This window comes from Dacryopinax primogenitus, assembly GCF_000292625.1.
Source record: "Dacryopinax primogenitus strain DJM-731 SS1 chromosome Unknown DACRYscaffold_12, whole genome shotgun sequence".
In the NCBI taxonomy this organism is placed as follows: Eukaryota; Fungi; Basidiomycota; class Dacrymycetes; order Dacrymycetales; family Dacrymycetaceae; genus Dacryopinax; species Dacryopinax primogenitus.
In genome coordinates this window covers 659,281-686,760 of record NW_024467209.1, presented here as the reverse complement: position 1 = coordinate 686,760, position 27,480 = coordinate 659,281, and the positions used below count along the sequence as shown (strand labels likewise).

Genomic DNA, 27,480 nt, shown 5'->3' with positions numbered 1-27,480 from the left:
CTCGTGAACCAGATGATGAACTGCCTCCAGCAAAACGTCGTGCTTCTGCCTCAGGCGTGCCGGCAATAGAGACTGCCAGTTTAACATCTGGAACCTCATCATCATCAGCCGGCATATCGGCGCGGTTATTACCGTTCATGCGGGGCGTTATATATCCTGGTACCGACAGATTCCCTTTCCAAGCAGGATCACCCGCGGATGTTCTTGTTCTTTGACCGATCCTCAGAGCAGAATCTGATATACGATCTCGTGAAGTGGTTGGAAGAAAGGATTTCTGAAGATTATGATGAGCAAGATGAATGAATTGACTTTGATGCATTAGGTTATTTCGAAGACTGGATGGATGAAGATGCCTATATGTCTGATCAGATGGACTATTATTACGATGAAGACGTGACTCGGCAATATCTCGATCTGGATGATTATGTTGAGATGGAGGAATTAGAGATGTACGAAAACGGGGGAGAAGAAGAGAATGTCGAAGCAGACGAGAATGCTGAAGCAGATGAGAACATTGATATCGACGAGTATGGCGACATTGACGAAGACAGCTTAGAAGGTCAGTACATCATGCTGGCTAAACCTGTTGATGCTGCTGACGATATCGATACAGAAGAGATCGATGGAACTGATGAGTATGTGCGGGAGCATGAGAATCTTCGCTCCATCAAATGGCTTCTCCGTCTTGACTATGCTGAGATCAGCAACCTTCGCTCGAGAGAGATGTTGTTGCAACTCTTACGTGAACTGAGAGACGCTCTGAGGGAAGTAGAGTGATCACGATTCCTTCGCTTGACACGTCGCTATAGGTTTATTCTTGCTCCTCGCCTGTTTAGTTTAGCTCATTGCTCGGAAGCCTGTTGCTCCCTTCATTCCCCGGTGTTGTTTTGACTGCGCATCCGTCGAAGTTCGTTATCTATAATCAGCACGAGCCTCTTGACCGTTGGGCTTGTGATAGACGTATGAGGCAAAAATCAGGAAGGAAGATGGAAGAAGAGAGTCACAAATGTTCTTATTTACAAAAATCGTCTACTTCAAGGAACGTGAAGAACCAGCTTATTATTCAATAACCAAGTCAGCGTTGCGCTTTGCCTCCGCCAGGCTTTCTACCACTGTACAGTTGTGGAAGTTGACGGATCGCCCCTTGATCACTGTCCCTCTCCCATGTTTTTCACTCCGGTATCTCAACTGTAAAGTTCGGTCTGGCGGAGTTGACAACAACAACAACAACAACAATCAGTCGCATATCAGAACGATTGCGAGACATCAACTGGAAGCTGGAGGTTCTGAGCTCAGGATCCACTCGAGGCATCAGCCATGGACGTAAAGTTCGAGCCTCTACTAGATCCTGACTTCCTTTCACGAGTGACCAAAATCGAAACGATCGAGACAGGATCTTCAGCACTTTTCTCCATGGCTTCGGCAGACGAAACAACCACTAGTGGTATGTCTCTGACTGAGTCTGGAGCTGGAGCATCTGATTCGGGCAGCTGTCAGGCGCCATCTGAACTAGTTGCTGACCACTCAGTTGCGCCGGCTCATCTTGACTCTATCGATACACCCTTGCCTGTTATAACTACTCCTCCACGATCTCAGACGATGGCGACATCACCTTTGCGTCCTACTCCCTCTCGGGGACTAAGGAATGATCTGATGGACAACGTCTATGATCAAGTACAACTAGAACAGGCGATCTGGGCTAGACCCGCAGATCCAAGCTATATGCCTGTGACGCATCATGTGATTGAGACAAACATACGAACTGAACCAAAGTTGTCTATTCGAGCAGCTGCGAGTTCTAATGTTCACAATCCATCCAAAGCGACCATGTCCATGCTTTCCTCAGAACACTCTCATTTGACGGAACCAGTCCTATCTGCCTTTCTGCATGCCAGGACTGCAGCATCCTATAAGAACTTCGCAGAACGGCATTTTGTCACTCTAATGGAGCTCGAGAGCCAGTCACGAAGGCTATTGACAGGTGCCTGGAACAGAATAGGATTTTCATCATCAAAATACATCAGGTCGCTCGCTGCTTCCTGGCTGATGACAGTTGCACCACTACTCGACATGGCGGATACCATCCGTCAGATGAAGATGGATACTGCACTTCTGAAATTGGAGCTTAGTGCCAGGATAACTGGAAAAGAGCCCCCATGGCAAGATGCAGCAAAATTCGAAGTATTGCGCGAAGTTCGGTATGAGATAGGCTTCTGTCACAGGATGTTATTGATACCCTATGTAATAGACCCTTCCCTTTGCAAACAAGGAAGCCAACCTATGTGACGAATGATGACATTTCATCTCAAAGCAAGGTGCTGCAAGAAAAGTGCATTTGTTTTTGGCACCACATGGGGACAGTACGTCACTTGTCAGATCGAACAACGTATGAGTGACAACTTCCATTGAAGGATAGCCAAGGTGACGTCTGACCTAATAGAGAATTTCTTTCACTTGTAAAGAAGCCGGACAGCATGCCTGGAGATGATCTTTGTTCAGATGTCGAAGTACTCAGTGCACAGTCTGAGGAGATTTATGCCATATGGGATGGGATGAAAATCGCAGCAACACAGCTAGAATATTTGATGAATCGGCAGGAAGCTCAGCATTGCTTTGAACTTCTATCGGAGCATAGCGTGCACCACCGGCCTCATGCATCGACAACAGACAATGCCCGCAAGGAGGACGATCCACTCAATACAGTTCCTACAACACCTGGTCCGGTAGAGAACGAGAAAACCTCGTCGAGGCACGCACCCGATGTGCAAAAAGGGGGACAGGATCAGGGAGGGACAAGCACGACGTACGCTTCAAACACTTGAACAGCGTGTGTCAGTACTGATCATTCGACAGGGGATAAGAGGAGTCCTCCGGAATCAACATAGCGCCGATCAGAGATGACAACAGCCTTGTTCCCGAGAAGTCAAGCACAAGGAAGCGCGCTCGAGAGGATGATACACCGAGTTTGCCTGCTGCGAAACGCACGCTTCAAGAGGCTGGTGTGTGTCCAGTAGGGCAACCAACACACCAGGACCAGTGTACGTCATGACTTCCAAGGATGGATTGCAGAAGTATGATATCGCTCACTACTTGCAGCAGCTCTGTCCCTTTGCCCAGACCTGAAGAAGGAGCACCACAGCAAGAGCGCCAGCTGGAAAATGAAGTGAAGAGACCGGGTTCCAAATGCTCTTTGACTCAAGAGCGGATCAGACGTCTTAGACAGCCCCGCCGGGGTACCGGCCGCAGCTGAGCTTGTCATATATGGGAGAAGAAGTTGGTACATCTGTGAATGAGGACGCATGGATTACATAATTCTCACTGTGTACCTCGATATCCTTACGCCCCAAGAAGGTAGTAGTATAGCAGTATGTTAGGATGCATGTTTTTCTTCCCCAACTACTGTGAGCCAGATTTAGTGAAGTATGTGCTCCAGGCAGACACTGTTCTGTTGGCTATAAGAACGCTTGTTCTTAGTTGAAAAGTCATGTTCTTTTATTTGATAGTTCTCCTGAGCTTTGGGTAAGAAAATAGCTCCTAGATTCGTGTTGTTATAGATGTCAACAGCGTGAAACGCCAAGCACGTCCCCTCCGGCGCTCGCCTAAAAGGCACTTCTGCTCACGTAATCCTGCCCTAGCCAGGCCCGGTTGCGTCCCTTAAGACCTAAAATTTTCTCCGGCGGGAAGTGGGGATTACGTAATCTGGCGTAATCGGGTCGGGGATGTTCGTTCGAGATGCAGGAAATTGTTGATTGTGGGAATTTGTTTACTGTAGCATGGGTAGCGGTGGTAGCGGTAGTAATAGGGCAGTGAAGGTTGGTTCGGGCATAACTCATGGATGTGGGAAGGCATGAGTGATATTGGGTTAGACGTGGATGGCGGGCGATCGGCGCGGTTTGCCCGGAAAGGGTCAGGGGATGATCAGGCTGATCAGATGCCTGGAAGCATCGGAATGCCGATTCCGCGTGAGAGCGGGTGAGTAGTCGCCGCAGTCGGTGTTCAACATGCAGAACACGAGTGTATTAATATTTATTATGCGTTCACAAGGCTGGACTACGGTGCTGCGGAATGCACTGTTGATGATGATGAGTGCTATTCTGATAACGCTGTGTGATGTAGTGAAGAAGCGAGATGGGGGGTGATGTAAGAGGAATGACATACGCGCCCGTGGGTTCGGATGGTCCGATGAGACTGACGCCAAGCCGACGCTGTCCGAGGTGAGTGCACTGCCACTTAGTCTGCTGTTGAAAGGCGCCCGCTGTAAATGGATGATGACGGAGGGGATGAGGCTAGTGAGGTCAGCGGCAGCATATTCTCCCCTTTAACACTAGCACATGCTTACATCATCCATCCATCTCTCTCACACAGCCTGACACATAATTCCAGCCAGCTCACTCCCACAAACATCCTCGGCCGTCAATCGTCCGTAATCGGCACTTTCACCTCTTCTCCACCTTTCTCTTTCTTACCATCATCTCCTAACAAACATCACCGTCGCGCGAGCGACAAGGTGTGCCCCCCTCGTCGTCGGCAACCACCATACCCTTCTTCCCCTATCATGGCCTACACAAAGTCATCCAAGCGCCCTCCTAAACACAACAAGGCGAACCAAAAACCCTCATTCTGGTCTAGGCTGAGCAGCATCTCCGCAGAACACCTTATCGAAAGGCTGTTCGAGGCCAAACCCCGCCCTTCTGGACCACGGACTGTCTACTTGAACGAGAACTTGCCCCAGGAGTGCTATGACTCTAAACATAAGGGCAGAGTACGCCACGACTGTATCTACAACACCAACCAGGTCGTCACGAGCAAGTACACAGTGATCACCTTCGTACCCCGGAACCTGTTAGAACAGTTTAGGCGTGTAGCTAACCTGTAAGTCGAGCGTGTATAGTATACAGGCAGAGAGGCTGACCCCTTGCCCAGGTTCTTCCTCGGCATCGACGTCCTTCAGTTCTTCCCAAAGTTCGCTACCATCTCCCCAGGCCTCGTCATTCTCCCCCTCATCGTCGTACTGGCTATCACGGGCGCCAAAGCCGGATATGAAGATCTCAAGCGGCACCAGTCTGACCGGAAGGGGAACCAGTCCCCAACACATGTCCTCACAGGGGGAGGGTACGTCAACCCGAACCAGATGGGCCGCAAGGCGCGCACGTACTCTATCCCCCTTCCGTGGAAGAAGAAGAAGGTGATCGATGAGGAGAAGATTGCTGAGGACGAGAAGGAGCTGAGGAGGGTTATGAGCGAGCGGTCGGAGCATCCGGAGCGGGAGATCGAGATGCGTGAGAGGGACGTGAAGGTGGGCGTCGTGAGGACTTCCAGCAGCGCTGCGGGCGGATCACGCCCACATGCGGATAGCACGGGGTCAACAACCCTCCGCGCAAGTGGAGACGAGTTCCAGCCAATGGACGTAGATCAAGATGCGCTCAGCACTGCTTCCCGCAACACCCCACACTTTGGCCGTACGGTATGGGAAGACATCGCCGTCGGCTCCTTTATCAAGATCTACAACAACGAGAGCGTCCCTGCGGATATTGTCATCTGCGCCACCTCCGAACCCGAGAACGTCGCTTTTGTAGAAACGAAGAACCTGGACGGGGAGACGAATTTGAAATCCCGGCGTTCGGTCGAAGGGCTGACGCATCTTCGCACGGCACACGAGTGCGCTCTGGCCCAGTTCCGTATCGAGGCCGAGGCACCGCATGTCGATATGTACAAGCTCAACGCTGCTGTGGTCATGTACGGCGAAGACGGGAGCATGAAGCACCCTGTTGACGCGCAGATGTGCCTTCTCCGAGGTACAGTGCTCCGGAACACAGAGTGGGTGATCGGTGTCGTCCTTTACACAGGTTTTGACACGAAGATCATGCTCAACTCCGGTGGGACGCCCAGCAAACGGTCCAAAGTCGAGCGCCAGATGAACCCACAAGTCATCGTCAACCTCGCCCTGCTCGCCATTATCAGCGTCGTCTGTGCCATAGCAGACAGCGCGATCGAGAAGCAAAAACAGCCTATGGGCGCTTACTGGCTCTATGACGACAACCGCTCCGGAGATAATCCGAGTATCAACGGCCTGATCACTTTCTTCCAAGCGCTCATCACGTTCCAGAACGTGATCCCCATTTCTCTCTATCTGTCGATCGAGTTCGTATGGACCTGCCAGGCGGCGTTCATCTACTTCGATAAGGAGATTTGGTACGATAAGACGGATACGGCGACGTTGGCTAGGAGCTGGAACTTGTCCGACGATCTGGGGCAGATCCAGTATGTCATGAGTGACAAAACGGGTACATTGACTCAGGTACGCCTAGCTTATTCCTGTAATGATAGGCTGTGCTAATACGGGTGTATCGGTAGAACAAGATGGTCTTCCGCCAATGTTCGATCGGGGGAAAGATGTACAAAGGCGAACCGGACGAGACGGACGAAGACAGGCGGGCAAAAGCTAAAGCTACGTCTCTGGAAACCTCTTCCCAGTCCTCATCCGACCAGAGCGCGACCAAGCTGCTCCCTGAACCTGCGCACAGGTTCGTCGACCCCGAGCTCGAAACGGACTTGCGCCATTCTGGGCAGAACGCGCATGTGCAGAACCTTGTTGGGTTCTTTGACGTCCTAGGACTGTGTCATACCGTTCTGGCGGGGGAAGACGAGCATGGGAAGCTGCAGTATAAAGCTCAGAGTCCGGACGAGGCTGCGCTCGTACAGGCCGCAGCGGACGTAGGGTTCGTCTTCCGGGGAAGGGACAAGGAGATCCTGCGGTTGCAAACGCCGTTCTCTCACGAACTGGAACAGTACGAACTGCTGAACGTACTCGAGTTTACCTCGGCTAGGAAACGCATGAGCGTCGTCATACGCCGTGTGGACGGGGAAGATCATCGGCTTCTCCTTCTCTCCAAAGGCGCGGATAACGTCATCTTCGAGCGGCTCGCTCCTGGCCAGACAGATATCCGGAGCAAGACGGACGAGCATCTGCAGTTCTTTGCCGGCCTTGGCTTGCGCACATTGTGTCTCGCCTACCGGGTACTAGACGAGAACGAATACGACGCCTGGAGCAGGGAGTATCATGAAGCTGAGACGGCCCTCGAGGACAGGGACGACAAGCTCGAGGAAGCGTGTTCCAAGCTCGAGCAGAAGATGCGTCTCTTGGGAGCGACGGCGATCGAGGATAAGCTGCAGGACGGTGTGCCGGAAGCGATTGCGGACCTTAAGCGCGCTGGGATCAAGGTTTGGGTCGCGACGGGCGACAAGCTCGAGACGGCTATCTCTATTGGCTACTCGACGAACCTGCTTGCCAAGGACGCGAATCTGGTCATCGTCCGAGGTACGGGCGGGGATTCGGATCGAACGCCAGTGTATGATCAGCTGCGGGGTGCGGCGGCGACCTTCTTCTCTGAAGAGAGGATTGAGGAGAAGCATCCGGAGGTCCTGTCACCCGACGACTACGAAGTCCAGATGCACGGACGGCCAACATTCCTTCGCCGGCTATCGTCTCACCATACCGAGCCGCGGTCTCCTGTGGCCAGAGGGAGCTTTGACGGCACTCGTCTGCGGAGGTTCAACACTGGCGTTTCTTCCCTCGTTGGGCCGGACAACGGCCACAAGCCTGGAGGATACAGCTTGGTCATCGACGGTGCCGGCTTGGCAGAAGCGCTCGCGGAGAACTGGAGTAAGGCACTGCTCATGCAGGTCTCGACTCGCTGTGAAGCTGTCGTATGCTGCCGTGTGTCACCTAAGCAGAAAGCGCAGATCGTCCACCTTGTCAAGGATGGCCTGGGTGCTATGTGCCTGGCTATCGGCGACGGCGCAAACGACGTGAGCATGATCCAAGCTGCTGATGTAGGGGTTGGGATCAGCGGTGAAGAGGGCCTGCAAGCTGTAAACTCGTCGGATTACGCTATCGCTCAATTCCGCTTCCTCACCCGGTTACTCTTCGTACATGGTCATTGGTCCTACATTCGGAATTCAAACATGTGAGTTCATTGCCACTCAGGAAACTTCTTGCTCATTGATGGCTAGGATTTTGAACTTCTTTTACAAGAACATTGTCGCTATCGGTGTGCTCTTCTGGTTCCAGATTTACTGCGCTTGGAGTACCACATAGTATGCCTCACTCCAATTGTTCTTCTCACAATTCTGACAACATCGCAGCGTGTTTGAATATACCTATCTTCTGTTCTGGAACGTCTTCTGGTCTCTCTGCCCCGTCATTGCTATTGGTATCTTCGACCGCAACATCGACGGTGACATCCTCGTCGCGCTACCAGAACTCTATCGGTACGGGCGTGAAGGCCGCTGGTTTGGCACTTGGCGATTTACGATATACATGCTCGAAGCTGGATACCAGTCTGTCGTCATCTTCTTTTTCATCCTGTACGCCTATGCCACCACGTCCGCCCGTTCGGATGGCTGGGATGTGGATATGTACGAGTTCTCCACCGTACGTTGCACGTCGTTGTCCTTGCCGAATGTGTCACTGATGATTTCCAGACCATGGTCATATCCTGCGTCATGGCCGTCAATTTGTATAACGGGATCAACACGTACGCGTGGTCGGGCTGGGTTTGGTTCGCCGTAATCATCGGCCCCATCCTGTGCTGGTTATACACGATCGTATACAACGCCATACCGCCTAGCAGCTTCTTCACGTTCGTGTATGGGAACAACTACTTTCTGTTCCCGTCAGCATACTACTGGTTCGGCCTCTTCCAGACGCTATTCCTGGCTCTACTCCCCCGATATGTGTGGAAGACTATCAACGAATCATACCTACCTGACGATATTGACGTATTACGTCAAATCAGAGCATTCTATCCAAATATAGACGTAAAGAGCGATCCCGGCCTAGGCGGTCGGTTCAAGGCCGAGACCCTGCCCGAAAAGGAAGAATTGGAGCCGCACCCCGAACCAGAGAATATATACGCAGAACCAGAACACGCGACCGATCTACTGCGGCGCTCAATCGACTCCAGTGCAGCACCTGAAACTCCACGACATAACTACCCGCCCACGTCCGATTCCATCTACCGTCAACGCCAGGCCACAGGTAGCCGCACGGAAATGTCAACCGGTCGTCGAGGGACAGGACCTGGTGGAGGATTTGACTTCTCGCAGGAGGAAGGAGGCTTTGCTATTCAGCGGATGCAGAGTCATCTGTCGGAGATGTCCGAACGACGAAGGCGTGAGAGGGGGTCTCTCGCTTCTCGTTTGCTGCATAGTACAACTCCGAGGCGAGACCGCTCCGGAAGCGGTGGAAGCGTTGGTCTCTTCCCATCTCTCAGGAGGTCAACACGAAGGAGAAGGGAAATTCCGTCACAACAAGAGCCTCCAGTACCATCCCCGCCGGAGCCCGCACACCGGCCAACATAATAATACAAGATTCTTCTCAGTGTTGTAACCTCATACCTTTCACGACTTTTCACGATATTTCCAGGGTTTTCCCTGATATTCATATTAACTGTATCTATCGATCACAGTAGGGTGTACAACCACATGCAATCTACGGTTCACATTTTGATACTCAGTGTTTAATCACTGATGTCGGGTTGAGATCCGAAAATGAAACCCAGATGGGCACACGACTGAAACGCGTCATGAGAAGCACCCGTCACGTGACCTCCCGCGACTATCCGTGAAGCACCGGATGCCCCTTCCCCTGTGTCTACACCGCACGACTTATATTTTGTTATTGATCCTTGCCTAATCGCTTCACTCCACTGAATAGCTTTGGCATGCTTTTGCGATGACCTTCTCATCCGCTCAGGAGACCAGTGCTCATGATATACCCGTTTCTCGTCGCAGCCCCGTGTGAGGTGATACATTCCCGAAAGGAGTCGCAGCCTGCCAGACTACTTATGCCCGGGGCATCTGGGCTTCGCTCGCCAATCCGAATGCCTCTTTCTCTGCGCCTCTTTCTCCCCTTACTCTAGTGCACCAAAGTCCACTAATATTAAGGCTCGAATACCTTTCCCTCTCTGTCTTCTTCTCTCCATGGCTGTTATTCATGACTTGCACGCAAACCTCAAGCGCAAACCCTCAGAGCTGGCGCTCGAGCGACGAGCAATACCACGGGCGACGGCGTTTGCAACACCCGATGGCGCTCAAGTCCTGGAAGTCCGCGCAGGCCCTTCCACTTCTTCTTCCCATCATCTCGCAATTACCCCCGGAGCATCCCCAGCATCCCCAGCACCTACCCCTAATGCCTCAAGTGGCACAGGAAGCTCTTCAAGAGGAACACCGGTGTTTGTTCCGGTCTTGGCGACCGTTTTCTCCGTCCTTGGTGTTTTGCTCTTCGGCTTCCTCCTCTTCCTCCTCTGCAGGCGACGCAAGAAGACAACGAGCGCAACAAAAGTAGAAGCACAGAAACGCGAGAAATGGGGAGCAAGATGGAGACAGCGAGGGCAAGACTCTAGCGATGCAGGTTCTCCGCCTTTCATGGGATACATGGGCCCTGCGTCTAGTGACAGGACTAGCTCGCCGTCCTTCCTCAGCCCGAACACTGGTGCCCAGCTGGTTAATGCACCCACTTCCCCATCCGGTTGGGGACCCTTCCACATCACACCTTATCGCATTTCCTTCGCTGTGCGAATGCCTTTGAAGTCCCAGCCCTCCAAACAGAAACAAGCGGCGATAGTCGGTCCTAAGGATCTTGTTCTCCCATCCAAGCCATCACGCTTTTATGACAGGCGTTCGCCTCCAGGAGGCAGCCAAGTATCTATCTTCACTCGACCATCTTATCGCTCACGCCGAACCGAAGGTACTCCTCCCCCATCATACAATTCTCGTGGCACGTCAGGACGCACTCTCGCAACACTGGCAACAAATGGCTCGCGCTCCACTTCCGGACGCACCCCCCCTTCTCTTCCGCCCGTCGTAACGGGTCCCGCACTCAACCTCATTCCTCCTGCCCCCCAAAGTGGAGAAGAACTCAGCCCTTACCAGCCCATTCCCTCCGCCGTTCTGACTCCCTTCGACCAAGTTGTCATATTCCCTACCACCAACTTGCCTTTGCCTCGCAAGATGGTTGTCGTCAGCACCTTTACTCCCGCACTATCCGACGAGATGAGCATCCAAGTTGGGCAGATCCTAAAGCTGGTGGAGGAGTACGATGACGGCTGGTGTCTCGTTGAGCGGAAAGCCGTGAACGGCCAAAAGGCGGAGCAGGGTGCAGTGCCCCGCTTCTGCTTGGACGAGATCCACCCAGACGAGCCGGGAACTGGTTCGTTTAGCGTGAGGAGCATGGCCACTCCCCTGTCTACGGGCCCGACGAAGAGCCCGCGAAGGAAGGGCTCGCTTAGGCGGAGGATGAGATACTCTCAGATCTGAATAATGTTCCTCGCTGATGTGTGCATTCCTGTATCCATGTGCCTTTACGTTTGCTCCATGTCTCACTGTATTACTACGGCAAGGGTCGACTGACTCATACAAACAAAGATGATATACCAGTCAATGAACGAGTCCCGTTCAAGTCAGAGCATGGAGAACGGTGATGATTCCGGGCAATACATTATAACCCGAAACATGATGCGACGACCGTACAAACCTATTTGTGAGAGCCTTGCGCCTCCCCTAGGATATATACACATGATACTCAATCCTCCGGCCACATCGCCTTCTTGTTAAACTTCGCCTGATCGCGCAGCCACCGTCTATAATCATGCAGTGACCCGATTTTCTCACCATAATAGTCGGGCACGGGGTTCATCGCACTCTGCCTGCTGGGATCCACCTGATCAAACACATGTCAGTCCATGGCAATGATATGAAATGAACGGGCGCACCCGGTGCTTCACAATGCGTGCATGAAACTCCTTGTCCTTCAACTCGATAGCGGACATCATTCGTCGGTGTGTTGTTCGCCAGAGTGTACCGCCCAGAGTGGGTCCAATCAAATACCCTAGACCTAATCGCATGAGGTTGTATCAGCACTCCAAACACGTCTCACGCGACAAGAGATACACACCCATACACCCCATCGTCGCAGCGGCGTACACCCACATGGGCTCAATCCCAAATATCGGTTGAGCTGCGTCAGCTTCCAGCGACCCAAAGTATGCAACTCCAGCTCCAAGACCGACGAATGTCATGGGAATGGTTGAGGTGAGTTCCCAGCGCCGCTTTGCCCGCCGAATGGAGAGAAACTCGGCCCAGGTCAAATTAGGCGGTGCTGTCGATGACGATGTCGAGGCAGATCGCATTGTTGGACGTCGAAGAGTCTGCGCGTGTCGGACCAAATGGAGTGATGGACGTTGTATGCTCTGTACTATTGAGGAAGACACTGTTCGAAGAGAGACGGACATGATGAAGCCGACGTTGGTGAGTGAAGGCTCAGAAGGGTGCTCACATGAAATTCGCGTCAGGATCTTCCCACGGAACCTAATCAGCCTTCTCTCCTTGTTTAACCTCCCTCGTACCTCGCTAGCTCCCATTCGTGCTTCTTCTGTACACTCCCTGAGGAATGATGCCCATAATCACGAGGACTAGTTCTGTGTCTGAAGTGATTCTGAGCGGCTGGCCACGTATCAAGTCTCTGGAAGTGCATGTCGGAGCTAGAGCTGTAGCGGGTGTTTACTGTGGACGATCATGATGGGCACTGAGACCGGCCCGTATGCACTATCATTTGTTCGCAACAAACTATACCATCGTCATGATACAATACTATGCAACAGCATGATGCGGTGCCAATGCAAGAGCATGATGCGGTGCCATTGCAAGAGGAGGATGCGGTGCCGTTGCAAGAGGAGGATGCAGTGCCAATGCAAGAGGATTTTGCCGTACCAACCCGGAGCGCTGCAGGTTCTCGAAGTCCTGGTGCATCTTCTTCGATTTTTCAGAGAGGGGCCCAACTATCGATCTACCTTCACCGGCCTCAAATGCAGATTCCTTTTTGTGGACAGCCTCGGCTTTGGCCCCACGAAAGTCATGTTTCCGCTTCGGGTCCCCCAAAATCTCAGCGGTCTTGAGCTCTTGGTCGTGAAAGGCTTCGAGCTTCTGGTACGACTTTCCCGCCTCGAGATAATTTCCCTCCCTGAGATCTTGTTCCGCCATCTGATGAAGATGCTCATGGTACCACGTCTTTTCATATTACTTGGGTTCACGCATGCCCTTCTCGAGCATGCTAGCAGTTTGTGAGACATTACTATTGCACAAGATGAAACGAACACTCACTAGCTTTGAAACTTGGATCGAGTATTCGGGGGTTTCGGGGGTTTATGCAGGCCCACCTTGACTGCGCTAACAGTTTGTGAGGCATTACTATTACACAAGATGAAACGAACACTCACAGATAATGGAATATGGAGGGTTTATTCGGGGGTTTATTCGGGGAGGGATTATCCGGGGGATTATCTGGGGGATTATTCGGGGAGGGATTATCCGGGGGATTATCTGGGGGATTATTCGGGGAGGGAGTATCCGGGGGATTATCTGGGGGATTATTCGGGGAGGGAGTATCCGAGGGTTTATTCAGGGTTTATACAGGCCCACCTTGTCCCCGCTAACAGTTTGTGAGGGATTACTATTGCACAAGATGAAACGAACACTCACAAATGATGGAATTTGGAGGGAGTATCCGGGGGCTTGTTACTAATAGGTGCTCCACCTTGCCTGTGTTGGATGAGAAGGTGAGAAGAGGTGCATATGGTTGGGGGAAAGTGATACGGACATGGGCGGATCATGCCCCACCTCCGCTACATCGGACAGCGCTACATCGGACTGGGACGCATCATCCCCTCCATACACCCCATTTCCACTTCGTGCTTCCAGGGACGGGACAGGATATGCCAAAACAATGGTTGCAGCAACAAGTAAAGCGAAAAGAACTGTCTTGGTGAAGATCATGGTGAGAGAACAACAAGTACGATAAGAAAATGTGGGTGACCAGCACCTTTCGTTGATCCAAAGAATGTAGGGGAGGAAGATGATTGAGACCAGCTGCCGTTTCTGTTGACTACAGTGGCAGCATAAAGTTACGCACACGGATACAGCATGGATAGGGGACTCGGTGTGCAATACTTTGTGCCGCCAGTGTAGCTTCAGCAGCATTTGTGCTATATAAGGCAGCAGGATGAACCCGCCTGAATGTTTGACAGCATGTTTCGTCCCTAGTATTCATACAAGGCTGCTGACATATGGGGCCGACTGGTTCAGCCGGTGATCGCCGACCACCATAACGTCGGCCACGGTGGTAATATTAATGTGACAAACTGAACAAATTGAATTGGTGGGTGATGGTCGTTTTTAATCGTCGATGAGGTCGTTACCCAGTCCATGTCCTCTTGCGCGTATGAGGTGATGCGGAACTTTTTCACAATTTACATGACGAGTAAGATTAAAATGTCCTTGAATCTGAGGAGGGGGAGCAACAGAAATCCTCGAGGACCCCACAATCCAGCGTATCCAGCCCTCATCGCGCGTCTCACAGCATCATGGGTCTCGCAACTAACCCCCCCAGACCACTGCGTATCACATGATATGTTGTGATGCGCCGAGACCTAACACCTCGGTACTAGATATCATCAGGCGGTATCAGACGCAGCGAGGCAGACTTTGAATTATCGAGACCTCCAAACTTACAAGGAGTTGCTGCGAACGGAGGCTGAGCACCGCCGCATGACACTCTGACTGCCTTGTCAGGTGTTCCCGAGGAGGCCGCTGCCTTGCAGTTTCTCGCCAACAGTTCACTAGGGGGCGAGATCGATATCGTGGATCTCGATGCCATGGACATGGGACAGACGAGTGCCGACCCTTCGGTACCTAGTGCACCACTCGCATATGGAGAGGACGAATGGGAGCTCAAGGAGGACACCTTGAGCGGTATTCCAAGTGCCCATGCTAGCACGAGTGTGCGAGAGCTGTGGCAGGGCCGCCAGTATGCATATCCACCTTTGTATCCCTGTTCAAGAACTCACACATCTTGTTATAGACCTTCCACCAAAGGCACGAGGCATGCTCGAGGCCAAGGGCTGGATGCAGGGGTCCTTGCCAAGCATCGCGCATCCGGGGCGGGGGACATAGGTGACGTGAGCTCCGTCAATATCCACATATTGAAATTAATCGACGAGAATGTCTGGCAATGCATAGCTATCTCCGAACAGCAATACCATATCGATCACAAACCCATTGAACATCCCTAAATGCACCCTTCCCTTCCTCCTCCACGTCCTTTTTGAAGCCCTCGAAGTTGGCCTCTTGCACACTGGCAATCATGATTCCACCACTCCGCAAGAGGCTTGCATGAAGTTCAATATTGTCCGTGTTGTTTTTAATCCAATAGTACTACCATAGATCACCACTGTATTCACCTTCCAGACCAAGAGGCTCACCGTCAGCCAGCTAACGTCAAACGAACCAACCGCGAGGGTAGGATCAGATGCACGAAGACATGTAATCGTTTCGTACCCACTCCCAGGTCTTTTCAGGCGTCATGATCTGGGATGAATATTGTCATAACTTGCTTACAATCTTTGGAATATCCCATCCCAGCAGCACCACAAAGCAGACACGTCTGTGTCAGGCCACCATTCTGCGCACGGCGTTGCCCTAGAAGCGTCCTTCAGGTCCTATCGTTGGGGGAACACAAGCATCGGCTCACCAGTAAGGTACAATCCCTGGCATAATCAATCTACCGGGAGATCTTCCGAGATGTTCAATAACAATTTCGACTATGCCCCACGGCTTCCAGGTCCATGGCATCCCTAACTGGTTCCGACTGGATAGCGAGCTGAGGACGTGATTACGCCAACTATAAGGGGACTCACTATTCAGAACGCCAGAAATCTTCATCTGACTTCTTGTTCTGTGACAGTCCTTTGTTCATTTGCGACTCGAAGTATCGCTCCTGCAATGAGACTTGCATCCGGATACGTTTGACAACTGTCACCCGGTTGAGTTCAACGTGCGATTGTCCAGCTATGAGATACTCACGCTCTGACTGACGCATACGAGCAACATCGACCTCCCCACCCGCATCGAGCGCCGGTGCCGTCGAGAGCGGCACGTACCTGACTTGAAGCCCGTCTGAGACCTGCTCTAAGATTACAAGGGTGGCAGGTGCTTACTCGGCTGTTTTGCATTCCTCTCAGGAAGGATTGGTTTCACATCAGCCCTCGCAAGATACGGCAGAAAGGCGGCCGTCTCTGCCTCGGTCCTCGGATCAACCGGCTCCTCACCGTACAGCGCTGCGAAGATGTCTGTGCAAGATCAGGAAGAATGCTCCGAAGACCGTGGAAAAGTACTCTTACCCGTGATCTCATTCTCGTCACGGACTTCTTGCTCTTTTGGCGGCACGAAGAACCGCATCATCTGCTCCGTCCGCATCCTTACGCCATCAAACGTCGGGCGATACTCATCTTCTGGATCTGAGCAATCCCAAAGCAAATTCCACATTTCATCGGACAAGCCGCGCTTCAAGACTTTCTCACTAACCGGCCGTGTCAGCCTCGTATGCTGCTGTGCAACAAGCACAAAGAATGTGGCATCTGGAATTGTGTAGAACGGGACATCGCCGGTGAAGATCTCGTAGAGAAGCATCGCGTAGCTGTACACGTCGGTTGCTTTGACCAGCTTGCCCATCATCTGCTCAGGGGACATGAAGCGCAAGGTGCCAGGGCTTTGACCGCCGATGGAGCTGGGCGCTCGGGAGAGAGCATGCTGCTTGACTTTGGAAAGGCCGAAGTCACAGACCACTGCTTTGCAGGAATCGTCGATGAGGATATTAACCTTAATCTTGATCAGTTCCATTCCTGAGATGCTATTACAGACTGCGTACCCCTTTGAGATCACCGTGAATGATGTTCATGTGATGGAGGTATGTCATTCCCAGGGCAACTTCATGCATGAGCTTCACCCGATTGAAGGCAGGATTTCGTCTGAGATAGTTAATTGCATTCCCGTTCTCCAGGAGACGTGAAACGATGAACGGCGGACTCGAAGTTATACAAGCGCCGTAGAAAGGTAGAACGTGATCATGTCGAAGATGTTGCCAGATCTGCACTTCACGAAGTAACGCCTCTTGTGAAGTCTCTTTGGTCATGACCTTGACCGCCACGGACAAGCCGTTCCAGGTCCCGCGCTTCACGCTACCGAAACCACCTTCGCCTAGAGGACTCTCGTCATCAATCTCTAAATCGTACGAACTGATAACCCATGGGGGTGGAGCGCCACCGAAAGAACGACCAGACACGCGCTGAAGAGTTGAAAGCGCGTGCTTTAATATCTTGGTCTGAATCGTGGAAGAGACGTGCTCTGAAATATTCTGGGGTGCCCTATGAGCGCTTGTTAGAATGGCCCCACTTGGCGCACCTTTTGCATCGCTAATATGGCTTCCATCATTTCGTTCTTGTTGATATGAAGAGCTTCCATCATTGCCGCGTCGTTTCCTTCCAGATCCTTCATCTTATTTTGCAAGTCTGACGCGTCGGCTTGGCGTGCAACCTCATATTCATTCTGGAAAGAACGTAGGGCGAACTGGCTAGAGATCTGTTCCCAGACAACATTGCGTCTAGTTATTGTTCGGATAGTGATAGAAATAAAAGACGCGCCTGGAAGCATTGTAGGCAATCTGTGAGCCGAACATGTGCATCTGCCAATGAGCGCTTAATATCGTCTTGCCGTAAGAGGACTTTGAGGAAGTTCATCTTGCTGATCTTCGTCAACATTTCACGTATATGGGAGAAGTGTCTAGCGACATCCGCTCATGAGTTATCTTCATAAGCTCTTGTCAAGTCTACTTACTGGTCTAGGGTATAGAAGTTTCGCTTCATGCTCTCTTCTTCTTTGACGCTGTCGTCCATCTTGGATAGCTCATCGCTGATCGCGCCGAGAACTCGTTCAGCGCGCTCTACGACGCTGCGACACTGTTCTCGGTTATCGCTGATTTGGGAATATGCATCATACATAGCCTTCACTATAGTTAGATATGGATGCAATGACGAGACGATATTGATTGTCGGTTGCAGGATATTGATGTTGATGGTGGACATTGTTGACGTTAACAGTCAATCTACAGAGGCACCGAACACCCTTCAGGAGACTTGCAGAAAGGAAAGAAACAGTGATCGTAGAACAGTAGATCCAAAGAACAAGGGCACGCTGTATTGGCACTTTGACACATTGTGCAGGTCATATTGTTGACCTGGAAGGGTATTTCGTTGCCATGGCAAGAAAAAATTTGGCGTATCGGCCGTAAGGGCATACGGAAGTTTTGGCGCCTATGTCCGATATTACGGAAGCGAATTTGAGGCGGATACTCTGCGCTCTTCCTGCCCAAGTCATCGATCGATACGACTCAGTTTCTCCCAGACACATCTGCAGGACAGTCTTTCCATCCGGCTCACGTCGTTTGGTCAGCGATGACTCCAGACAGTTGTCAGCCGCCGACCGAGTCCTTCGCTGCTGGGGTTATCATTCTTTCACCTCAGTCTCTGCCAGCGGATGTGCCCTATGATCACTGGCTCAGCCTGCCAGAACCCTTGCTGGACTTTGTCTTCGCGGCACTGGAGGAGCAGGATGTGCTAAATTCTATATTCGACCTCTGTTTGGCAGGCTTTGCAAGGGCATCCATTCGAGGTCGTCGGATTGAAACACCGATTGGAATTGTGTCAAGACTGTATATTAGACTATATCTTTTCCCTGTCTCACTGGAACAATCCAAGAACCTCCTGCACCATTATCATCTCCTCGATATGCGTGAACGGCCAAGAAAACTTAAACCTGCCGTCGCCATATCCTTGGCGCTGAGCTGGACCTCTCGCGACGCCATGGCATGGCAATGTCTTGGCTCCGGTCATTACGCTAAAGAAACTCTGTTCTTTGAGCAACATTCTGTAAGGCTTGTTTCGTATGGAATACATGCTCATGTGCTCATATATGCGCAGGATAATCGTTCTCTTTCGGAAGTTTTCCAAGACCTTCCTTCTCCCGTTCTTCCCTCCCCAAGACCTTTCAAGAACGAGTCAGATCGCCTGCTTTGTGAAGCCATGACGTGGTCCGCACCTCCAGGAATGAGAAGCATATTATTTCCCTACCAGAGACGCACTGTATGGAAGCTCCTCCAACAAGAACTTCAACCTGGCACCTGGGCTGACCCTCGCTATGTGCGCATAGAGTCCCTTGATGATGAGCGCCCATGGTACATCAGTGCGGACACTTGCGAGGTTCGTTCGGACACCGACGTAACCTATGACCGCGTCAAAGGTGGTATCCTATGCGAGGAAATGGGTAGCGGCAAAACATGCATGTGCATCGCTCTTTGTCTGGCGACGAAAGGACGAATGGCATCCCCTCCAAATACACCGCAAGCTTCGAGAGTTCTGACGAAGGACTCTATGACATGGCCTGGTGGAGAAGAAAATCTCCCCTACCACAATCTTGATTCCGGTCGAGATCCATCAGAAAACGAAGTGATACCGAATATCACCTTCCCTTCGCTACGGCAAATCGCTCAGTTCGTTTCATATACATCGTCCCCACATTCCGAACACACCATTGCGCGCATGCACACGTGGGCAGAGGCAAGACATGTGGAACACCTCAAGCAAGTAACGTGCCGCTTTGAAGAAGAAAGAGAAGAGGTTGAGCAAAAGAAGCCTGGGTCGACATTGCCATTTTACTTGGAGACGGAATCCGAGGGCAAGCGACGAGCGACTCGAGAGGCTAGCAAGACTCTCAGACCCGCAATTCGTATATATCTCAGCTCCCTTACGCTTATATTGGTACCTAGCATGATATTTCAGCAATGGAACGCGGAAATTCTCAAGCATTGCAGCGATGGGGCTCTGAGAGTTCTATCAGTGCCATCACGGCCCGTGCAAGACTTATCTCCCGCCGAAACCTTGGCATTTCAATATGATGTAATATTGATGACCCATGAACGTCCGTGTCTTCCTTTGTCGCAGCAGGCTGTAGCTGACTGTTTCTCATAGGTTTCTCAGCGGAAGGCACCCCGACGTCCGGCCGTCGGTCGCCTCTATTGGATATCCGGCTTCAACGTCTGATCATCGATGAAGGACATGTCGCAAATGCTGAAAACAGCCGATTGAAGGACTTCGGTCTCCGTTTGAACGTGGAATCTCGATGGATTGTCACGGGTACCCCGACCAAGAACATCAAAGGGTTGAAAATGGGGTCGCATAGAAAGAAGAAGAAGAATGAGGTGCCGAATGGCGTTGACGTTGTTAACAGTCGGTTAGAGGTGAATACACCACCCTGCGGAATCAAATGCATATTTAACCCTCTGCTGCGTCAGTTACTTCTCTCGGATTCAGCTTCAAATCGTCCCCTCAGCGCTTGGAGTCGAGCACATGACGGTGACGACCTCAAGAAACTGGGAAATATGTTCGGATTTTTAATGGTTCCGCCATTCGTTGGTCTGGACGCCGCCTGGGGTCATGTTGTGAGCCGTCCACTTTTAAATCCCCAAGGTCCGGAATTTGGAGCTATGCAACGACTTCTGCGATGCCTTGAGGGTGTAATGGTTCGTCACAGGGCGGAGGATATCGAAAAGGACGTACCATTGCCAGATTTGACGCAAGAAATGGTTGTCCTCGACATGACAGAACACTGCGCTATGACACACAATGCCCTTCTAGCTCAAATCGCCATCAATGCCATCGATTCGGAACGGAAAGATCAGGTATTTGTCTGGCCTCCTGTGCTGTTTTGTAATCTCATGCGCCGTAGGATTATCTCTTCCATCCCAAGAATCGAGGCTCCCTTGGTTTGGTTATTGAAAATCTCTCTCAGTATGTGTATCAGTGATGCACCTACATGAGGCTGATCCATGCTAGATCATTGTTCTGGCACACTGATAATGAGACCGACTATAACGAACGTGTTCGCACAGCCGTCAAGTCGTTGGCCACCGCTCATACACGGGGGGCTCCTGCTGAGGACATCGAGCTGATCGAGCGGTCTATCGGGTACCTGTGAGTACCAAAGGATGCAGACACTTCGTGGACTTTCTCACCCTTGATAGATCAAGGGCACGTGATAATGAAGAGTGGTGTTCCGTCATGGAGCGAATGTGGGTACCATTCGCAGTCAGTGATCTTCCCGTGGAGATGCGTACCTGGGTACGGTCGACACCATTGATTCGACCTGACGGGATCTGCTTGATCGAGCCCGAGAGAATTTCTCATATTCGAGGGTTTGCTGGCCTGGATCAAAGGAAGATTGTGGAGAATAACCTGAACGAATTAGCAGGGCTGGGGAGTGTTTACAACATATTTGACACAGAACTTTGGAATTACGTCGAGAACATGAAGGAATTCCGACAAGGACGACAAAAAAACAAGTCGCATACGTCATCGTCCTCAACATCCAGGGATGATGATGGCATGGCGGTGATGGCTGTCCAGACTGCATCGCCATCGACTGTGAATGGAAGCCCGAGCACGCCGAAGAAAAAGGGTCGAGGAAAGAAAGAGCCACCCGCGCCTGTGCTCATCGATCCTAGGTTTGAATCCTTCAGAACGTCTTATCCCCGTGAAATATACAACGCTGCGTTTCCATTGGGAGCACCTATGACGGAGACTACAATCGGTCCATCTTTATCTAACAAAGTAAACTATATCCTATCCGATGTGCGCAACTGGTTTACCACCCATGTTCCATGCTGACGTTAACCCCAGGTCCTAAAGTGCTGTACACAGGAGAAAGTTGTTATTTTCTCATCTTCTTCACTATCGTTATCCCATCTCGCAGAAGCATTCGAACTTTATCGCATACGTTTCCTGCACTTTTCCAATACCCTCTCCGTCAAAGACCGGGAAAACACAATCAAAACTTTTGAAACCTCGGACATCTATCGCGTTCTGCTTATGGAGCTCAAGCATGGTGCTCGAGGCTTGAACCTGGTTTCTGCGTCCAGGGTGTATTTTTGCGAGCCGGTCTGGAGGGCGGATGAGGAGTCCCAGGCGATCAAGCGTTGCCATCGGATTGGCCAGACGCGGCCTGTCACTGTGAAGACGTTGGTTACTCGGGGAACCGCCGAAGAGGAAGCTATTCGAATTCGAAATGCACACCATGAGCAAACACGACAGATGCAAGATGATCGAAGTATTAAACACTTTATAGAGGTTAGTCCGTAATTTGTGGTGACGACCGTACTAAGCGTGTTTGTAGTACCCGCAATTTGTAACGGGTCGTACACAGGAATGGCCACTGTTAAACACTTCTTTACTTCGCGTGCAGACCGACGAAGAGGACGGAACCATCCTACAACATACATCTTCACCTCTCCAAGTCAGCCCTGAGCGCGCGAAGAAACGCGTCAGAACGGAGGAAGACCAAGCTCAAGCCAGGGACAACATCGAATTAGACATCGTTCCGTCAAGGAAGCCGAAGAAAGGGCGGTTCCATATGACTTCCCCCCCTTCGGATGGTGATATTCCTCTACCGGCTACACCCAACGTGCGATTTGTCGAGCGTTCTCTGCCCACTCCGCCCGAAAGTCCATATTCCACTTCCCCAGCATCAAGACGGGCATTCCTAGCTGAGGGAGACGTAGATCCCGTCCCTCCGGCCGCACTCCGCAGCCCGTTACGCCTGAAGATCAAGGTCAGTCGCACCCGACTGCCGTCAACTTCGGCGGCGATTGCTGCGGCTGCCATCCCTGTACCACCACCCACAGGACTGTCGAACTCGACCGGGAGTTCCCAGTCAGCTTCCCCCCCTGTTACCCCAGCTGACCGCCTTGCCGAGTCATCCGTCCCGCTCAAGAGTGCTATGAAACAACCTGGAATGGAAGGATCGGAATATGTCGAACGAAGTCCAAAAGGAACTCGGTTTGACCTACCTGGGATCGTCACATTGGAGGAGATCGATATTGAGGACGATCAATTGATGGAGGATTAATCTGGTTGCAAGTTCGCTGTTTTATTGTCCCTATCATATTTGATATCTTGTTGCTGTCTAATTCTGCACATGTACTCATCCAATCCGCATCACTCTTCAATGCATTATCATTTCCACATCCTCAAGTACAGAAAGAAGCCAACCCTCACTAACTGCCCTGCCTCGCTAGCTAGCTAACAGATTGCTGGTTGTACGCCTTCGTTCGGGGCACAAGCGGATAAAATACCTTTATCCACACTCGACTTACTGGCTGATGGGTTGAATCATAGTTGGCATCCATTCAAGCATTAAACAGAACGGCATATAGGATGTGGTGGCAAGCGTCCGGGTAGAAGTGTTGACACAGCGCATCGAGGACTTCGGGGTGAAAGAGACCGAGGACAGAAGGGTCCTACATGGATGGGGGGACCGAAACGTCGTGAAGCGTGGACGGGATCCCTCCGACGTCCTTCGAATCTTCAGAGCAACGATCTTATCATGTCAAGGCATTCTCGAGCATAAAGTCATATCCGAACATGTCCGCTTCCTCGATCGCATATCTGTTGTCGGTCTTGGCCCATTTATGGCGCAGGGCGCACTGCTCGAGATCTGCTCTTTTCCCCGCATCTTAGTCGCCTTCAGCCTAGCGTGAGATTTTGTGATGTACAGTTCAGGGGTAGAGTAAGAGTCTACCTTGACTTGTGGAGCACTGGAGATGTGCTCCGTTGTCGAATTTGGGGAAATGGCATTGGTTGACGCTGGGAGTGGTGTATCGGCACTGGTGTGTCCGCTGCCCTCTTCTTCGCCACGAAACGGCTGCATTCTTTGAGAGCCATTCCCGTCCCCAAACGATGTGTCAAGCGGGGCCGTAAAGCAGAATGCTCACAAGACGTTCCCATACTAATCCCACATGTTTGACCAGACTTTTCTCTCCTCTATCCCCGAAACCATTCACGTTCTTGCCATAGGAACGCGCAGCAGACGAGGCCTGCGCCACTGTCGGCTCCTCGACAGCGGCTCCTCGTATCGGACGATGCACTGGAAGGTCGTGCACAAGCAAACAGAGCATTAGATTGACATTCGCACATGCGGGGAAACTAGACAGGAAAAACCTGGAGGGCAAGGCTCAAGGCTGTGTGCAGCGTAAGCTCGTCCGCAGAGAGAGCTGAACACACACCCAACCAGCCAACTAACCAACCAAAGCCTTCCATTTCCATTCTCCGAGCAACTCCACTCTCGCGTGCCCCTCCCTCTTCCGCCCGCCCTTCCGGCTAACGTTTGGTCCAAGTCCTCGCCTCCCTCGCCTTGAGCAAATTCGTCTTCTTCCTCTCGACCATCCTTGGATCTCTGTGCAACAGCCCAGCTTCCGCCAGAGCGCCCTTCATCTGCGGAGCGTGCAGCATGATAGCGCGCGCAACGGCGCTGGCGACGGCATCCGCTTGCCCTGTCGTACCCCCGCCACGGACCAGAGCGAAGATGTTGAATGCGCCAAGCAGACCGGTCACCCGGAGTGGACGGACGACACGCTCGCGGTCGAGGGTTTGGGTGAAGTAGGTCGAGAGAGGGGCAGAGTTTATGAGGATTTTCGATGTAAGGAAGTGTGTTGCGGAGGTGGTTGCGGCAGGGGTTCCTCCTTCCGCTGTAGACCGTCAGCACGGGACGCAGAACAGTAACACAGGCATGAACGTACTTTGCGGACGAGCAGTAGGCAGCCCAGGATCAGTAGGGATCATCCATGCTCTCGCCGAGCTCGTCTTCCTCCCACTATGAGCATAACTCCTTCCATACGCATCCAGCTCCCCCCGTTTCCTCTCCCCCACAGTCGCCTCCCCTTTACCAGTATCAAACTGGCGCACCGCGTCCGATAACCGGTCATACATCTCCCACAGCCCTGCATAGCGCGCTACACCCCTAATCCGAGCCAGGTCGTCCAGCACGCTGATTAGCCGCTTGTACTTTGCTACACCGACGGGGTAGTCAAAGTCCGGTTTCGTATCCCGCATAGACTTCCACGTCGGTCGACTGAGGAATATCTCCCGCGCAATGTCCTTCGGCGCCGGGAGAAGAGAGAGAGCATCCAGTTCTCGCTTGGAGGTCTCATGGAGCTGCTGGAGGGTGTAGAGCGTGGTGTAGTACCTATCTCGTGCGGTGTAGAAGTTTGGAGAGGCGGGGATTATCTTTGGCTGGTTGGGTGCGGAGGGTGCGACGCCTCGCTGGAGAGATTGCGGTGGTACGAATGTTGCGTATGAGCGAGTGAATGATGTTGTTGAGCAGAGTATTCGACGTGGGGATAACATGGTGGACATGGTGGACGTTGGTGAATGAAAGTGCAAGTGAATAAATAAAATAAATTACATCGGAAGCACATTTTCACTTTCCATTTCAGGGCATTTCAACAATGAATTCACAACGTCTCGGTGCTACATTTTATATTTGAACATCTCATGACCAAATCTCGCATCCTCTAACTTGTAGCGCGTGTCCTCTCCTGCTTGAGCAACAACGCCCGACATCGATAAAATCGCTCGTCAAATTCGGCGTCTGATGTGTGGCTTGCAGTCTTATGTGCCTTCTGCGGAACAACGCTGGACGATGCCCCCTGGGAACCACCATGCGCATGCGACCGAGATCCATGTGCAGCAAGGCTTGTCGCTGCTCTCGCTGGGGTATGCGTGCTCTACCCACCCGGAGGTTCCTTGCCGTGAAGGCTTCTCAGCGTTTCTACAGTGGGCGAGCTTGTCCGCGATGGTTTGCACAGTGGACTTGATTCGACTCATGGCGCCTTTGGATGCTGGTGGGTTGTCGCGCGTTGTACTATGAGGAATGGTTGGTTTTTGTCAGAACCCTGTTGAAAAATGCACACAGAACATCGGCCCATCCCCTATCATCCCTTGAGCGCCTATGGAGTGATCACGCCCGAATGTCAGCAACCGAATCCTGACAATCACGGGATACTGACAAAAGGACGACATCGCCCAGTACATATCTCGTTTCCGGAGCCCTTTCTCTGCCAGAATATGGGGGATGGGCAACGATATCCAACGGATCCGGAACACGCACAATATCGCTATCTCATCATCCTCTCTTGCCTCCAACCCCTTTCCGCTACAGGAATCAAGCCGAACTGGATATGTGAATGCCACCTGGACATGGATAGCGACGATCCATAGAAGAATGGCTTCGGAAATGAACATCCGATCGGGAGTCGGCAAGTGGTTGTTTATGTAGAACACACTGACTTGGGGTTGGGAAGTGACCAGCACCTCGGAAGATTGGGGGGAATTGAGACCGGCTCGTCGGGTCTTGTTCATCGGTTAGCTATTTGTTTTATTTATTGACTATAAAGTGTGCGCCGAGACGGATTAGAACATGTTGAGTTGAATGGTCGAGGAACATGCCAAGCACAGTAACACGTCCCCCCCCCCCTTGGTCGTGTAGCAGAGAACTGAATAGAGCCTCCAGTCATCATACGCGGTTACTTTCGTGCGTTCAATCCTCCTAGGACAGCATAACATACAGTTGACAACAAGCTAAGATTGGCACAGGTCAAGTTGTTTGCGATGGTAGCAGATTGGGATGAGCCGAAACGTTTTCGGCTCCGGAATCACGTGGATAAAACCGTCCTGTACATAATTCACTGACTCAAACACGAACAAGTACGGTGGTAAACCTCCTGTTTGGAGATTGTATCGAGTGGGAGAGTATCTGACCCAAAAAAGGAACTTTTACTTTCCATTTTAGGTAATCAAATTCACCAATAGAGAGAATTCACTAACATTATAATACACACCTAAGGGATATATATCCTACTATAGCCTTCAACACTGAGTACAACCATCAGCACCATTCTACCAGACAGGAGAACAAAGACTCACCTCTGCCTACAACAAGGACACGTGTGCTGACCTCGGAGTACAAAACGAGCCGCGATCCCAGCACGGCACTCGTCGCATATGGCCAGGCAGCGACAAGGCCAGCAGACGATCTGCCTCGGTTCGGAGAGGCACACCGCGCACAGGAGTGAGGTTTCGTTCCCGCTCATGGTGGGTGCTGGACCGTCGCTGGACCGTTGCTGGAGGATGAAAGACCGCCAGTCGTCACCTTCTGAGGAGGGGAGGAGGGAGCGGTAGCCCCTGCGGGTGAGGGCGGTGGTGGAAGAGAGGTGGGCGACGAGTACGGGGGCGAGCTGCGTTTCGCCTTGGGGTTGGGGTTGGGATGTGTCGGATGGGCGCAGGAGGTCGGTGTACAAGAGCACAGAGTCGTCCACTTCGTCTTCGTCGTCGTTCTCCTCATCTGCAGACTCGCCTTCGTCGCTGTCGCCGTCGTGCGGGTCATCATGCCACTCCTCGTCCTCTTCGTCGTCATCCACGATCCCAGTCAAGAATCGTTCATAAACCGCGTCCTCATTTACCTGCTCGACCCCCACACCCGTCACACCACCCACACGCACACCCTCCGCTCCCCCATCTACACCTCCCACCGTCCCCTCTCCCCCCTGCTCCTCCCCTCCTTGAAGCGACTTCTCGACCCACCTCCCTACTCCTCTCCCCAACCCTCTTACCACCTTGCCCAGCTCCCGCACCGCTCCCAACCACTCCCTGACAGAGTACACACTCCCCCCCTTCCTAACCCTCACTGCCCTCACTTCCCTCT

General features: G+C 52.0%; 9 protein-coding genes across 9 annotated transcripts; 5 read left to right on the top strand and 4 right to left on the bottom strand.

Moving 5' to 3' along the window:
* Positions 1 to 357: 357 nt before the first annotated feature.
* DACRYDRAFT_108776 (uncharacterized protein) lies at positions 358 to 777 on the top strand (the record flags this gene model as incomplete). The annotated part of the gene is made up of 2 exons (XM_040768732.1): positions 358 to 559; positions 614 to 777. The coding sequence occupies 2 exons, from the start codon at positions 358 to 360 to the stop codon at positions 775 to 777; spliced, it is 366 nt and encodes a 121-aa protein (XP_040627606.1).
* A 3,757-nt stretch (positions 778 to 4,534) lies between these two features.
* Positions 4,535 to 9,493, top strand: DACRYDRAFT_100760 (phospholipid-translocating P-type ATPase). The gene is made up of 6 exons (XM_040767486.1): positions 4,535 to 4,872; positions 4,924 to 6,298; positions 6,355 to 7,967; positions 8,014 to 8,097; positions 8,146 to 8,434; positions 8,485 to 9,493. Exons 1-6 carry the CDS (start codon positions 4,556 to 4,558, stop codon positions 9,361 to 9,363), a joined length of 4,557 nt encoding a protein of 1,518 aa, XP_040627605.1. The 5' UTR covers positions 4,535 to 4,555; the 3' UTR covers positions 9,364 to 9,493.
* A 491-nt stretch (positions 9,494 to 9,984) lies between these two features.
* On the top strand, positions 9,985 to 11,319 carry DACRYDRAFT_108774 (uncharacterized protein; the record flags this gene model as incomplete). The annotated part of the gene is made up of 1 exon (XM_040768731.1): positions 9,985 to 11,319. The coding sequence occupies one exon, from the start codon at positions 9,985 to 9,987 to the stop codon at positions 11,317 to 11,319; it is 1,335 nt and encodes a 444-aa protein (XP_040627604.1).
* Positions 11,320 to 11,584: 265 nt separating this feature from the next.
* On the bottom strand, positions 11,585 to 12,191 carry DACRYDRAFT_53917 (mitochondrial import protein Pam17; the record flags this gene model as incomplete). The annotated part of the gene is made up of 3 exons (XM_040775213.1): positions 11,585 to 11,722; positions 11,775 to 11,896; positions 11,957 to 12,191. The coding sequence occupies 3 exons, from the start codon at positions 12,189 to 12,191 to the stop codon at positions 11,585 to 11,587; spliced, it is 495 nt and encodes a 164-aa protein (XP_040627603.1).
* Positions 12,192 to 12,651: 460 nt separating this feature from the next.
* Positions 12,652 to 13,833, bottom strand: DACRYDRAFT_108772 (uncharacterized protein; the record flags this gene model as incomplete). Its single annotated transcript, XM_040768730.1, has 7 exons — positions 12,652 to 13,021; positions 13,082 to 13,111; positions 13,162 to 13,222; positions 13,278 to 13,419; positions 13,480 to 13,489; positions 13,540 to 13,599; positions 13,658 to 13,833. 7 exons carry the CDS (start codon positions 13,831 to 13,833, stop codon positions 12,652 to 12,654), a joined length of 849 nt encoding a protein of 282 aa, XP_040627602.1.
* Positions 13,834 to 14,262: 429 nt separating this feature from the next.
* Positions 14,263 to 15,128, top strand: DACRYDRAFT_108771 (uncharacterized protein; the record flags this gene model as incomplete). Its single annotated transcript, XM_040768729.1, has 3 exons — positions 14,263 to 14,317; positions 14,629 to 14,863; positions 14,918 to 15,128. The coding sequence occupies 3 exons, from the start codon at positions 14,263 to 14,265 to the stop codon at positions 15,126 to 15,128; spliced, it is 501 nt and encodes a 166-aa protein (XP_040627601.1).
* Positions 15,129 to 15,641: 513 nt separating this feature from the next.
* Positions 15,642 to 17,993, bottom strand: DACRYDRAFT_23076 (kinase-like protein; the record flags this gene model as incomplete). Its single annotated transcript, XM_040773083.1, has 9 exons — positions 17,728 to 17,993; positions 17,535 to 17,673; positions 17,296 to 17,472; positions 16,763 to 17,248; positions 16,236 to 16,713; positions 16,053 to 16,184; positions 15,919 to 15,999; positions 15,753 to 15,867; positions 15,642 to 15,703 (listed from the first exon to the last, which is right to left on the bottom strand). Coding segments are annotated over exons 1-9 (1,903 nt in total), but the record flags the coding sequence as incomplete, so codon positions are not given.
* Positions 17,994 to 18,309: 316 nt separating this feature from the next.
* On the top strand, positions 18,310 to 22,961 carry DACRYDRAFT_100756 (uncharacterized protein). The gene is made up of 9 exons (XM_040767485.1): positions 18,310 to 18,818; positions 18,870 to 19,866; positions 19,917 to 20,185; positions 20,240 to 20,626; positions 20,674 to 20,735; positions 20,781 to 20,918; positions 20,969 to 21,575; positions 21,624 to 22,070; positions 22,117 to 22,961. Exons 1-9 carry the CDS (start codon positions 18,345 to 18,347, stop codon positions 22,846 to 22,848), a joined length of 4,113 nt encoding a protein of 1,370 aa, XP_040627599.1. The 5' UTR covers positions 18,310 to 18,344; the 3' UTR covers positions 22,849 to 22,961.
* Positions 22,962 to 23,927: 966 nt separating this feature from the next.
* DACRYDRAFT_95458 (ribosomal protein S5 domain 2-like protein) lies at positions 23,928 to 24,866 on the bottom strand. The gene is made up of 2 exons (XM_040777296.1): positions 24,518 to 24,866; positions 23,928 to 24,466 (listed from the first exon to the last, which is right to left on the bottom strand). Exons 1-2 carry the CDS (start codon positions 24,828 to 24,830, stop codon positions 24,099 to 24,101), a joined length of 681 nt encoding a protein of 226 aa, XP_040627598.1. The 5' UTR covers positions 24,831 to 24,866; the 3' UTR covers positions 23,928 to 24,098.
* Positions 24,867 to 27,480: the final 2,614 nt, after the last annotated feature.